Source organism: Naumovozyma dairenensis, chromosome 5 (assembly GCF_000227115.2).
Source record: "Naumovozyma dairenensis CBS 421 chromosome 5, complete genome".
Classification (NCBI taxonomy): Eukaryota; Fungi; Ascomycota; class Saccharomycetes; order Saccharomycetales; family Saccharomycetaceae; genus Naumovozyma; species Naumovozyma dairenensis.
In genome coordinates, this window is record NC_016483.1 from 692,845 (window position 1) to 707,581 (window position 14,737).

The window sequence follows — 14,737 nt, forward strand, 5'->3', positions numbered from 1 at the left end:
TTGACTATCCCAATGTGCTATGTCGCAACTATTTGTACAAGATGAATCTGATGAAGAAGAACTACAATTAGAGCTTTCCAAACAAGTGAACGCTGAGCAAGCAGGAAGATTAAGGGAACATGATTTGGATTTGCCAAAACAGCCACCCAACCATGACATTGAGGAGTCTCAGGCTGATGCTAAATCCGCTGAACCAGTTCTGTATCCACTAATACCTAATCAAGAGGAAGGAGATCAAAATTATAAACCTAATATAGAGGATATTAGAGCTGTAGATGTCCAGTTGACATTACCATTGGTGTTCCAGCAACAAGTCGTAGAGAATGTCCTCGTTACAGAGAATCCACTGGTAATAATGGGTAAGGGACTTGGGATGATAAATATTATAGCGAACTTATTGCATGTGCTGTCAGTTCCAACGAAAATTGAGGGCCGTTTGAAGAGATCATTAGTGATAGTTCTTAACGCCAGTTCTCGTGATAACGAACGAATACAAGAAGAACTACAAGAGTTATCCTGGGTTTCCGTGGAGGATTCTGGGATTGAAGCCAATGATCTGGATGATGATGGAATGTCACCTTTTGAAAGAACATTCAGTATAGTTACTGCAGAATCATCTAGCGTAGAAAAGAGAAGAAAACTTTATTTGACCGGTGGTATAGTTAGTGTCACATCAAGAATCTTAATTGTGGATTTGTTATCGGGAATTCTCCATCCAAATAGAGTAACAGGTATGGTCGTATTGAACGCAGAAAATTTGAAGACACACTCAAACGTATCTTTTATTTTAGAAATTTACAGATCTAAATATCAATGGGGATTTATACAGGCCTTTTCAGAATCACCAGAATCCTTTGTCATGGAGTTTTCCCCATTATTTACTAAAATGAAGGAACTAGGATTGAAAAATGTCTTACTTTGGCCACGGTTCCGTGTAGAAATCTCATCATGTTTGAATGCATTATCTAAAAGTGGCTCTAACAACACTAATTCGGTCATTGAAGTAAAGGTTTCATTGACCAATTCCATGTCACAAATCCAATTCGGTTTAATAGAATGTCTTAAAAAGTGTATTGAAGAATTAAACAGAAAAAATCCAGAATTATCGTTGGAATGGTGGAACATTGATAATGCTCTTGACATCAAGTTTTTAAGGTCCATCGATTTTATCATGATTCCCAATTGGCATCGGATATCATTTGAATCAAAACAATTAGTGAAAGATATCAAATTCTTAAAAAATCTTTTAAGGACTTTTTTTAACGCTGATGCAGTAGATTTCTACGAGAATATTCAATTAAGTTTAGAGGCAAATAAACCTTCCGTATCCAGGAAATATACAGAATCCCCCTGGTTAATGGCAAATGAATCGCAATTAGTTATATCATATGCCAAAAAGAGGGTCGTTGACAATAACGAATATTCATTGGAAGAAATGCCCAAGTGGGAACAACTAATAAATATTCTAGATGATATTGCACATGAAAGAACAACAAGAGATGTCCAAGGCACAACTTTGATCGTGTGTTCTGATACTAGTACGTGCATACAGCTTTCAAGAATCCTATTCAACTCAGATAGGAAAAATGGTATAAGAAAGTTCATGCTGGGTAAATTAAATCGTTATAAGTCATTAAGAGAAGAACGTAAGGCAATAATGCTGGAAGCGCAATCAAAAGATAATAAAACGAATGCCGAGTTAAATGTCAGTGCAGCTTTTGCGAAAGAAGATATTATTACCAAGAGAAGGAGAACGAGAGGCGCTTCAGTTGTAGCAGCTGTCGAGCGCTTAAGGACCGCTGGTACTGGCGAGGACATTGAAACTAAAATTGAAGATTATGACTTAGAACAGGAATTAACTAAAATACATGGTACAGAGTATGATGTAGATCTTGATGAAGAAAACCTTGATGAAATAAAAATTGATGATATAGACTCAGAATTTGCTGTTCTGCCCTCCAAGAAAGAAGAGGAAATCCTTCCTGCTGCTCATGATGGTGTAACTGAAGAGTTATGGAAAGAGAGAATGGAGAATTTTGAATACATCAATCGAAATAAGCAAATTATTATTGAGAAATTCAGTAATCTTAATGATGATGCCTCTCTTGAAGAAATCATGCCATCTTATATCATCTTATTCGAACCTGACCTATCATTTGTTAGAAGAGTGGAAATTCACCGTGCTATCCACATGAACTTGCCACCCAAAGTATACTTCATGTACTATGGAGATAGTATCGAAGAAAAGATACACCTGACTGCCATAAAGAAGGAGAAAGATGCATTCACAAGGCTAATCAGGGAAAACGCGAACTTAGCTCAACATTTTGAAACATTAGAAGATTTGTCCCATTACAAAAACCTCGCTGCAAGAAAGTCGAAACTAAACAGACTAAAAAGATCATCAACAAGAAACGCTGGTGGCCAATCCGCATTACATGAAAGCACACACGATGTCGTCATTGTGGATACCCGTGAATTTAACGCATCATTGCCAGGGCTATTGTTTAGATATGGTGTTCGGGTCATTCCATGTATGCTAACAGTGGGCGATTATATAATAACCCCTGATATATGCATTGAAAGAAAATCTATTGAAGATTTAATAGGGTCGTTACAAAACCATAGGTTAGAATTGCAATGTAAAAAAATGCTGAAATATTATAAGTACCCTACTTTATTGATTGAATTTGATGAAGGCCAATCCTTCTCCTTAGAACCATTCAGTGAGAAAAGGCGTTATAAACTTAAGGAATCATCTACAATTCATCCTATATCTAGTAAACTGACCCAAGAAGAAATTCAAAGTAAATTAGCAAAACTAGTTATGAAATTCCCAACTTTGAAAATTATATGGTCATCTTCACCTCTTCAAACAGTAAACATCATACTAGAGTTGAAATTGGGTCGTGAACAACCCGATCCCACACTTTCAGTTGGGATGGGAGGTACAACCAGGAAAACAAAGGTGAACACGAATGTTGCTACAAATAAGAAGCCAGTTAGTGACGCTAACCTCTTTACCAAGATCTTAGGCATACCAGGTATCTCTAAAGTCGACTATTTTAATATTCGTAGGCATTTTAAGAATTATGATGTATTGAGTAACCTGGCTTTAGAAGATATTTACAATGCTCTGGATGATGAGGAGTTAGCAACGAAGTTATATTCATTTTTCCAGTATGAACAATTAGAGAATGAAGGTACCGATAAAGACGATGATGTAGAAGATGGTAATGAGAATATGGAGGATTTTGATGACGATGACGATGATCATCTAGAACAACTTATGTAAAACTGTATGTAATTATAGATAACAACAAAAGGACTACTATTAGTGTGATATTTATATTATTAATGTTACAAAAAATTAAAAACTATTGATTTTATTATTCTTTTAGGTATTTTCATGACCTAGTTGAATAAGATTTTTCTAGACAGTGGTGCATTTAGATAAAATCCTTTTAGTTAAATGGTAGAGTATCCTTGTTTGTTTAACTAAACGCTCGTCTATCAATGGATTGGACACTATCATGAAGAAGTCCGACTCTTTAGGCAGTAAATTATTAATTGTGAGCAATTCATTGTTTATGTTCTCATTTAAAGATGTATTGCTTTGTGATAGTTGAATACTTCTCTCAATCAATGTTCGTAACAGTTCTATGCATCTTGCACTCAACATTGGTAAAAACTCCTGTAGATGAAGCAGATTAAATTCTTGCGCGTTGAGAGAAACGGTGTTAATGAAATCACTTAACCTTCTCAAATGCAGACCGATATTTTCATTTGACTTTAGCCATATAAGTGGTAAATTCTTCTTCATTGAATTTGATGACTCGTCATCAAACCTCAGTACCTCTAATAAGGAAAGCAAGGTCTGAGAAATCGTGGGAAGTTCTGCTTCAAATATCGTTGGATTTGAGTTCAATTGTTGGAACGGTATAACTGAGAATAAGAAGGAGAATAAATCGTTGCGAAGTTTAAACTCATCGCCGCTATTATAATTATTTATTAATGACTTAACAATCTGGGTATCTCTGTGGTATTTCCCAAATTCATTGGTATCAAATTCGTCTAGTAAAATAGCTTTAAAAAACAAACGATTTGGTTTGTTCAATGATAAGAATTTGGCCAAGATATCAACACCAAATGAGTTATATCTACCCCAATTCAATGAATATTCTGAATAAGATAATTGATCTGACGATATGTCATTCTTTCTCAGCTTTTTGGGTTCACCAAAGCTAAACATTAACATTAAAAATAAGAAGGAATCAATTGGCGAATCTAGTTCAAACAAGTGAGCAATGTTGGTAAAAATTATGAGTATATCTTTCTTGAAGTTTAAACATTTCCTATGAAATAAGAAAAGTTCGGGTTCAGAAAATACTATCCACAACATATCCGATATATATCTTTTTAAGAATTGATTTTTCGCTAGTAATTTAGAGTTCGATTCTGAGAATGATAAATTTCTTAAAATCATAGAAATCATGGATAACTGATCATTAATTAGAACTCTTATATTTTCTGCACCTCTTGTTGTAGCTTTTGTAAAAATTGTATCCAATTCATCCCTCACGTTTCTTAATGACGTTAAATATGATGGTACATTCAGGTTATGTGGCTTATTTCCACGATATTTTGGTGACGTTGGGACTAATTTTACTAGTGTGCTCTTCTTTGATTGTTTTGTTTCATCTACAATTTCTATATCATTCCCATCATGATTTTCGGTAATACTTACGTTTTCCCAAGGTTTCTTAGGTTGTGTTCCGTCTTGAACAGGGGTGTGTGCTGGAGTCGGCATGACGGGGATTTGTTCTAGATCCTGCCCTGTTAATGAATCAACTTTGATTTTAAATACCTTTTCTATCTCTGATTGATTCTTATCTTCCTCCTTATCATTATCCTGAAGCTGTTTTAAATATTGTTCGAATATTTCATCTACTCGTTGGTTGTTTCTTGAATACGAGCTTGTCTTTGAACTTATAAATGATTTAACATCATATTCATCAAGGTAGTTATCTGTAAAAGTTGTCTTTTTACGTATTTCTTTTGCATCTTTCCCATCCCTAATGGATCCTAAATCATACATTAAATTTATGCCCAATAAACATATTGAATTAAGTAATTCAGGATATTGATCTAACGAGATTTGCAGAAGAGAATCTGCACTTACTACAAGTAATGTGTTCAACGCGGTATTAACCTCACTTAAATTATTTGATTGTAACGATAGATTTAAAGCTTCTACTCGTATCGTACCTAATTCTGGAGCGAAAAGAAAAATGGGCTTATTTGACTCAATTTTTTCACCTATTTGGGAAATATAATTAATATCATACCCATTAAAATGTTCAATTATTTTACTTGCCGGTTCATAGTTCCTTATTAATGTTCTTTTATACTTTTTAGGCAATTTAGCAAGTTTAGCCTTGTATTCTTCTTTGAATTTTTTTTCCAATAATGAATATTGTAGTCGTTGTTTTTCTTCAAGTTGTTTTTTCTGCTGTTTTTCTTGATCAGCTTTTTCTTTACGTTCTAGCTCTAATTCTTTCTTTGTTTTCTTCTTCTGAGCTGGTTTTCTTGGTTTCTTGGTGACTTTTTTGGAGGTTGGTCTACTTGCTTGTGGTATTGGAGTAGCAATACCTTGGATATTATTAACATCATAAGGTTGTTGCTGTGGTTCCTGAGGAGCCATATTATTTGTCATAGTATTAGGTTGAATGGGTGATGTAGCCGGTGGGAATTGCGGTTGCGGTTGCGGTTGCGGTTGCGGTTGTTGTCGCAGCAGCTGTTGTTGTTGTTGTTGTTGTTGTTGGCCAACTTTTCTTAACAATTCTTGCAAAAACTGTTGGATAAATATTCTTTTAGCCTGAGTCTCTTTCATACCGCCTTTCGAGATCAAATATTGTTCATAAGGTAATAAATATTTGTAGTAAATTAATTCTAATTGTTGGGCATCACCAAGTTGCAGTTTGGATGTAATTGCTGGCCACTGTTGATTTCTTGTTATTTGTTCACCACCACCAAATCTTTGGACTAACAAATACAGAAAAAATAAATTTACTCTTTTCCCATTTATTTCCGGAATTGCTTGTATAGGCATATTTCTTCTTTTACAATTTTCAAGTAAAGATTTCATGAATAATTCATATTGTTTATTGCTTAATTCTGTTGAAATTCTTTGTTGTAATACAGGATCTAGGTTTTGCAGTAACGCTCTCTGTTGTTGCTGTTGAAGTTGTAATCGTTGCTGTTGTTGTTGTTGAAGCTGTTGCTGCTGTTGCTGCTGCTGCTGGAGTTGTGGATTAAACTGTCCAGAAGCAAATTGTTGATTCGTTTGTGCCTGTGTTTGTTGTTGTTGCTGTTGCAACCGATGAGCTTGTTGTAATTGTTGTCGGATATTTTGAATTTTTGATGGGAAATTCTGTGGTTCATTGGTTGATCTAGGCACTTGCTGTTGTTGTTGCTGCTGTTGTATCAATTGTTGTGAAGTAAGACTTGGGCTTCCATTTAATGATGGGGATTCTAGGGAAGCTGGAGGTTGCTGCAAACGTGATTCTTGATTTTGCCGTTGTTGCTGTAACATTTTTTGTTGCAGAGCAAAAAATCTCTCTTGTTGCCTTTTCTTCATTTGTAGTATTTGCATTTGATCATATTGGCCAGAAAATGGGGAACCAGAGTTAGGCTGTTGTTGTTGTTGTTGTTGTTGTTGTTGTTGTTGTTGTTGTTGTTGCTGCTGCCTCTGGGCTTGAATAGCTGCCATCATGGCTGTACGGTCGTTGTATTGGTTATTGGAGATATTATTTGTTTGGATATTACTATTATTGTCATTATTGTTCTGCATCATACCTAAATTCATATTGCCATTTTCAGCTGTATTGTTAAAATTGATATCATTTGTGGTAATATTTCCATTATCATTTGATTTAGTCATGGGATCATTAAACCCAGTATTTAAAGGTGATTGGGACATATTAGCATTGGCATTAGCACTAACATTGTCATTTAACGATAGTAATTGTTGGGGTGTTGCAGCTGCAGAAGTCGAAACCAATCCGTTTGTTGATATCATATTATTACTCATAGGAGAGTATATTTGTTGTTGCGATGAAATGGGTAACTGATTTGGGTCGATAATTGAATTTCTTGCTAATATAGCTTGCGGTGACAGACTACCACTTGGATTTAAATTCATATTAGTTGAAGTAGGAGGATCAAATGGTGAACCAGCACCCATTGAAGGAGACATATTAGGCATCAACCCATTTCCGCCAGAGAACTTATTGTTATTGTTGCCATTAAAATCTATATTGAGATTGTTTTCATTTGAATTAGGATCAAATGATTGTGTATCTAAAAAGTTCTCAAAATCGTCAGACCCATTATTATTATTTTCATTTGTTGATGTGAAAAAATCCATTATAACCTTGAACGTAATAAATATAACAGCAATAAAATGGAAAAATAAGAACCAAAACAAAAAATATTAATAGTATAAAGGCTTTTTATTCTGGACCAAAACGAGCCGACGAGCCAAAAAGTTGAATAGTGAATGGTATGGCGTTTCGTAAAGTCAGCCTCGATGAGCCAATTTGCGTATTACGTGATTCAATGTACTTGCGGCCGGTGTCAATAGTTAATGTGAATAAACGCCGGAATGTTAGGAAGTTCCTTTGTGATCTATTTAATTGAATGTAATGAGACGATCTGCAAAGGGTGACAGATTAAACTGAATGGCTATTATGAGATTAAGGGAGAGACAGGATACAAAAATCTGGTACGTAACCACGGGAAGATACAGCCAGGGTACGTGAATGTGGAGTATTCAGTTTATCAATATTATGCTCTTGCTACTTCTTCTTTGCGTAACTCCTTCAACTGTTACGTTCGTACGTGCACATACGGAGGAACCGTACCTGATGAAACAAAACAAAAGAAGCAAAAAATGTCTCTTTTTTTTTTTCGAATTTTCTTTCTTCCGTTTTCTCTCTTTCTGAAGTTCTCACATGTTTTTTTTTAACCTTTTTGGGGTCGCAGGTCTGGGGGTTTGGGTGTCCCCCAGAAAACTCCAGAGAGGGCTTTGAGATTGTCAAAAGTACCAGGGTTTTCTACCAAAACCCTAGACAGGCTCGACCCCCACACCCTTGTGAGACACCTTAGGTGTTATCCCTTGACAGTTTTTATATCGAAAACAAATGGGGGATATTAATTGTGAGCAATATGTTGCTCTTTCTACTTCCAAAAAGGATAACCGGAAACAAATGCCATGATTAATAGTAACAACATAGATTTGCTGTTTGGTTCCAGTTGCTATATCTTTGTTCAAGTATGCTAATACAATTTCTTACTCATCTTTTCGAAATGCTTTTGTCTCTGTAGCAATTGTAATCCTCTTTTTCCTATTACTTAGATTTAGGTCCAGCGTGCAATAACCATTATACGTGAATTTCAATATCAGAGTATTGTAAATTCTGCGTTTTTCTATATATTTATAATCTCATCGCCTAAATTATCTGGGCTTTGTTTATTAGGTTTGCTGTTAGTTTGCCATTACGAAGAAGAGAATATATATAAATCGAGGAAAACGGCAAGGTAACTATTTAGCCGCCGACGTTTCCATATACAGTTAATGCCCCCTTTACTTTTAAAATAAAGCCAGTAAAATATAATATATATATATATATATATATCCATAAACTTACCGCGAGGAGTAATGCAATATGCAGTATTAAAAATATTTAAAACGTCCTTATTAGATAAGTATAATTATTTGATAAGGATGGTTACTACTGTGGTCAAGACATCTTCGTATGCGTTTCTAACACTGTGATTTAAGGTCATAGTTGGATCCTACGTTTTATCTAATGTCTGAATCAGACATTCTAACGAGTAATTTTGCCTGAAGATGGCCTCACTACTGGGTCCCTGCGTTTTCTCTGCATCTTTGCCTGTACTTGTCTCAAAATATCTTTGGTGAAAATTAAACCTTCATCTTCGTTTGTTATAGCCAAACTTGTATTAGAATGCATTCTTTCTCCCTTCGCTTGAATATTTTGTTTCATTTCGTGGTTCTCTACTAGCTCTGTCATCATTTTCAATGTTTCCCTTTTTTGATTTTCTGCTTCTCTTCTCCTTGCTTCTGGATCGGGATCATCATTGGCCCATTTCACTAATAAGCCTGCACCTTCCTTCCTACTATCCCATTCCTTGTCATTGGGTAATAATAATGTCTGATTACTCATAACTTCCTTGGCAAATTCTGCATTACATTGATATTTATACTTTACAAATCCACAATTTTTAGCTTCAATATATCGAATACTTTCAATATCTCCCAAACGACCAAATACAAACCGTATCCTACTTTCTATTTGACTAGGTTTCAATTCTTTATTATTAAAGGCACCACTGAGACCACCGATATATAAAGTCCTATTTCGTTTCCTAAATGAGCCGACACCACCCATATCATCTCTATATTCACCAAATTTTTCTCTTCCAAAACAGTCTAAAATATCACTTTTCAAAGAAAGTTTCCTATAATCTTCCTCATCTGGTATATGGTGCAAATATGTACATTTCTTACCTAAACAACACATCCCCTTTGCAAAATAAAGGCAAAAAAAGCAATTGTCCTCTTTGTCTCCCAATGTTCTACCACTATGAACGTTAGGCTCTAATCTGTAAGGGTTGACAAACCGATCGTGGCCATTGGAGGTACCTTGTGACCATTTATTATACCACACGTTAAAAGTTAACCCATTTTGAAGTGGGATAGATGATGGTAAATCTGATTCTTTTACTTGTATCTTGGCTGATCTATTTTTCCATGACATCTTTTCCTCTTCCTTGAAAGCTTGTTCTTAGTTTTAGATTAATTATACGTTTCTGATATCAAAGATTATTTTATCACAATACTGTATCACAACCGTTACTTGTCCAGATATAGTGGTTTCGAATCTTGGTTCATTGGAAAGGCTAATTATAATTTTTCAGTAATTAGAAATTCTTTGTTATCAAGAAAAATAAAGATCTTGAAAATTTACTTAGATATATACAACTGTACTAGCAACGAACAAATAGTAACATAAAGCAAAAAAAATAACAGAGATATCAAGCAAGCAAGAATACTCGTACTCAACATCCAATGAAATTCAGTTTTGATGATCTCGTGGATCAATTTGACTTAAACTCAGATATCGAGTCACAAGACCATCAACTCGCAACTTCACCAAATTCATCAATCATCTCTGAAGATAATTCACTATTCCCAAGCTTTTCATTGCTAAAAACCAAGAACCAAAATGTGGACCAAGTACAAGCAGAAAAGCAATTAAAATTGGATGATAAAATCTTAGATATGCTTTCATCTCTTGATTTTAAAGATAAATTGGTTGATCCATTAGCTTATGAACCATTTAGTGTCTCCTTTAAGAATAAGAGATCACAACAACCTTACATTTTTGAAAATGAACCGTTGGATGAAGCTGATGATTATAATGAAAAGCATGTGACGAAGGCTTTACAAGATTCTATTGATTCTAGATGGAAGAAATTAGAAATAGCGAATTTGAAACAGATCAATACGATTAAAGAAGAGAAACGACGAATTGAAGAGGAACGATTAAGATTAGAAAGAGAACGACGTGCACGTGAAGAAGAGGAAGCTAGAAGGAAAGCTGCTGAAGAAGAGGAACGCAAGAGACGATTACAACTTGAAGAAGAGGAAAGAATAAGGAAACAAAAGGAGGAAGAAGAAGCAAAACGGAAAGCTGCTCAGGAGGAGGAAGCTAGACTTAAGAGGATAGAAGAAGAGGCAAAACGTAAAGAAGAAGAAAATAAACAAAAGAAAGAAGCTGAAGCAAAGGCAGAAGCTCAATTGTTAGAAGAACAAGAGAGGAAAAAAATTCAACAAAACAAAACTGATTTCAAATCTATTGAAAAGACGTTCTGGAAGTATAAGGAAAGAATCGCTATCATCAAGAAAGATATTGTCGAACCGATGAAAAATGCCAATAAAGAATTAAGAAATATAATATCACGTCATAAGAGGAAAATCAATCCAAAATTCGGTCAATTAACTAATAGCAATCAACAATTAATTAGTATCCAAACAGAATTAATAGAACTAATAAATGAGACGAAGTCAGATCAATTGGCATATCAATGGATTTTAAATTTCATAGCAAAGGCAATTGTCCATCAAGCTGAAACCGAAGTAAGGGTGAAACCTGAATCAGCAATACCATTAGGTAAACTAACTCTTACATTATTAGTTCGTTTCCCAGAATTAAAGACACTATTAGTGGCAAGATTTGTTAAAAAATGTCCATATGTAATTGGTTTCACTTGTGAAATTGATACAGAAAAAGGTCGTGAAAACATGGGATGGAAAAGGAATTCTGAACAAAAATGGGAAGATGATACTAGTTACGATGAAAGAATGGCAGGTATGACTACATTATTCTTTGTAATTACAAGATTACCATTATCACAAGATTTAATAACATCATTTAGTCATCCTCTTCCAATCATTTATTCATGGCAATTCTTAGCAAGAATGGCTAACACGCCAATTGATTTGCTAACAAATACTCATTTCGTTGTCATTGGAGCTTGGTGGGATGCTGCAGCTGCACAATTTTTACAAGCATACAGTAACCAAAGTACGAAGTTACTGCAGCTGATAGCGAGAGATTTGACGGATGCTGTAGCAAGTAAAAAATTTGTCGGTGCCGCCAGATTAAGAATCCTTCTAGAAGAATGGGAAATGGGTCAAATGAAATCATTCCCAGAAATGACAGCGTGAAAAATGACATAAATATGTTAAGAAGGCATGTTATGTTATGTTATATTATAGAGTATATATATATGAGTACTACAAATTATTATTTATAGCACCCAGCCATGATCGATCCTGGTGGTATAATTAATTAGTATACCTTTGCGGTGTCATAGTATCTTCCCTTTTGCCATTGTGTTAATGTCTTTTCCTTCGCCACGATTTTTTCATTTTTTGACGGCGACGTTAACGCCTTATGTGGTGAAATTTGACATAAATAGTCAAGGGCTCATTAATTAATGATATTTATGGTTGGTCATATTGAAGATAGGCTATAGGGGGGAAACTGAAGAGGTCAGTTTAGCAATCAACTGTTAAGTATCTAGTTCATCAATAAACATTCAATTAATCATATAAAAATACTGAGTCATACCTATTATGAAGATTGAACAAGACATAGTCTGACTTGATTTTTTATTGACACATTTGATCTTTTGTCTCTCTGATATTCCAAAAAAAACCGTTTAAAGAGTTTGATATCAACAGAGGGAATTCATAATTGAGGAAAATAACCTCTCTTTGCTCTAATCTTATTTGCATAATTTTTTGATGATAAATCTGAAAAGATGGCTTGTTCTATTAGTATTTTATACAGCCAATGTATTGATATTCATCCTATCATGGAATGATCAAAGTAATTCCAATATATGGAAATATTACATAGATCCAATAATACTAATAAGTTATTTCATTACCTTAGCATTAATCACTACAGATTGTCTAACGCCATCCTTATCATATGTTTCCAAAGAAATATTATATATATCTGATAGAGTCTCTGGTATGACTTTATTAGCGTTAGGTAATGCTATCCCGGATATTACATCTACTTATCAATCAATGAATTCGGGTGTTCCATCGTTAGCATTTGGAGAACTTATTGGTGGTATTTTCTTTTTAGTCACAGTTGTTATTGGTTTAATGGGTATCACTGGTGATATACATTTGATGCCAAAAAATATCGGAAATCAAGAAAATGATATTGAAGTAGGACAAGAGGTTGATTCTTGTTGGGAAAATGATAGCACCCTTGTTTATGAACGTGATATGTATATTCAAGATACATTGACATTTTCAATAATGATTTTTTTATCTGGAATATTTCTTTCTAATGGTGAATTGAAATTGTGGGAATGTGTTCTTATGGTAATGTTATATTGTGGATATATTTGTAAGTTGATTTTTTTCAATTATAAATACTGTTCCAATGTGGAATTGTGGTCTTCTTCTTCGTTGTCGTCGTCATTATCATCGTCGTTATCTGTTGGTTCTCCCTCCTATTTCCCACAACCGTTGGAGACTTCAAGTAGCCTACATTTAGATACGATGAATAATAATAATTTAGAAACATTTAGATGTGATACTGAAGATTTGGCTCAAAGTATACATGATCATGAAATTGATAATATTGCAAAATTCAATGAAGGTATTGCATCAAGAAGAGAGCAAATAAAGAAAAGGATAAGAAAATATCTTAGATCTAATTACCATGGATGGGTGAAAATGTCATTAGATGATTGTTTAAATATTTGGGAAAATCAACGATTATTTGAGAATGAAGTATCCTTATTAGAAAAAAAATTTGAAAATGAAGATGGTGAACTCAGTTCATTGCTTCAGAAGAGAAGAACTGTTTCATTCCAAGAAATGTCGTTAAATACAAAAGTATCACCTGTTCTAACTACTCGATATCAAACCCAGAATAATGAAAACAATCGCAGTATTCACGGTATTGAGCAAGAAAATGCTATGGACAATGTAGCTTCCAACCCTAACCCTGATTTATTGAAACTTCCTGTTGCAAAAACTCAATGCAAATTCTTAAGCTGTGATCATATACCTATTACTATGTCTAATGATTATAATACTATGACTAATGATGAACATTCATTATTTTTCCATCCATCAGATTCCAAGATATCATTCACTCATGAAACCATTGGATTAATTCCAAATGTCTCACGGAGTGTCAAATTATTAAACTATTTAAATGATGCCCCATTTTCATGTAGTATTTCAAGATCAGAATTCTCCACTTTATTGATTACGACACCAATATCGTTAATATTGGCATTACTAATTCCATCATTATATAATAAAGATAAAAATGTTGATGGTGGTACGAAAATCAATCAGATTGCTGGTTTTCAATTAATTCGATTGTCATTATCACCTATCATTGGGAAATTCTTACTTACAGAAACGTTAGAGTGGCAAGATTTGAAAATTTTAATTCCAATGAGTGTGATATTGTTTGGCTTGTTATTATTAATCTTTTGCAAGTATAACGGTGATGATGAAGAGAGGAGGAGAAAAGTTGATGGTAAAATTATATCTATACTTGGATTTATTTTATCGATACTAATGATATCTTTCATTGTGCGTCGTGTCGTGGAACTATTGATTAAATGGATGGAAACTTTCCAAATATCCGAAACTATATTAGGTCTGACCATATTTGCGTGGGGTAATTCTGTTGGGGATCTTGTATCTAATATCACTTTTATTAAAATTGGTGTTGTAGATATTGCATTAGGTGCATGTTTTGGCAGTCCACTTTTATACTTTCTTTTTGGGGTAGGTATTGACGGAATTTTGATTATGATAAAGAAACAAGACAAAGTTGGAGATGAAATCATGAGAAATTTTTGGATGAATTCGATTCTTTTCGAAGTTGATTTTAATTTAATTTTAAGTTGTGTTGGTATTTTAATTTCGTTTTTCGTATTCATTGTTATAGTTCCATTAAATCATTGGAAAATTGATAAAAGTGTTGGTTGCGTTTTATTACTTATTTATTTCATGGTAATGGGTGCGAATATTTATTTTGAGGGAAGAAGCTAACAGTCAGATAAAATGATATCTTAAGTACAAAAAGACTTTTGG

The 14,737-nt window shown here is 34.1% G+C and overlaps 5 protein-coding genes across 5 annotated transcripts; 3 read left to right on the plus strand and 2 right to left on the minus strand.

The window, feature by feature from the left end:
* Positions 1–19: 19 nt before the first annotated feature.
* On the plus strand, positions 20–3,295 carry RAD1 (ssDNA endodeoxyribonuclease RAD1; the record flags this gene model as incomplete). The annotated part of the gene is made up of 1 exon (XM_003670336.1): positions 20–3,295. The coding sequence occupies one exon, from the start codon at positions 20–22 to the stop codon at positions 3,293–3,295; it is 3,276 nt and encodes a 1,091-aa protein (XP_003670384.1).
* Positions 3,296–3,433: 138 nt separating this feature from the next.
* Positions 3,434–7,429, minus strand: SWI1 (Swi1p; the record flags this gene model as incomplete). The annotated part of the gene is made up of 1 exon (XM_003670337.1): positions 3,434–7,429. One exon carries the CDS (start codon positions 7,427–7,429, stop codon positions 3,434–3,436), a length of 3,996 nt encoding a protein of 1,331 aa, XP_003670385.1.
* A 1,462-nt stretch (positions 7,430–8,891) lies between these two features.
* Positions 8,892–9,845, minus strand: CWC2 (active spliceosome conformation promoter CWC2; the record flags this gene model as incomplete). The annotated part of the gene is made up of 1 exon (XM_003670338.1): positions 8,892–9,845. The coding sequence occupies one exon, from the start codon at positions 9,843–9,845 to the stop codon at positions 8,892–8,894; it is 954 nt and encodes a 317-aa protein (XP_003670386.1).
* A 311-nt stretch (positions 9,846–10,156) lies between these two features.
* On the plus strand, positions 10,157–11,818 carry GLE1 (nucleoporin GLE1; the record flags this gene model as incomplete). Its single annotated transcript, XM_003670339.1, has 1 exon — positions 10,157–11,818. The coding sequence occupies one exon, from the start codon at positions 10,157–10,159 to the stop codon at positions 11,816–11,818; it is 1,662 nt and encodes a 553-aa protein (XP_003670387.1).
* A 582-nt stretch (positions 11,819–12,400) lies between these two features.
* Positions 12,401–14,695, plus strand: YCX1 (Ycx1p; the record flags this gene model as incomplete). The annotated part of the gene is made up of 1 exon (XM_003670340.1): positions 12,401–14,695. The coding sequence occupies one exon, from the start codon at positions 12,401–12,403 to the stop codon at positions 14,693–14,695; it is 2,295 nt and encodes a 764-aa protein (XP_003670388.1).
* Positions 14,696–14,737: the final 42 nt, after the last annotated feature.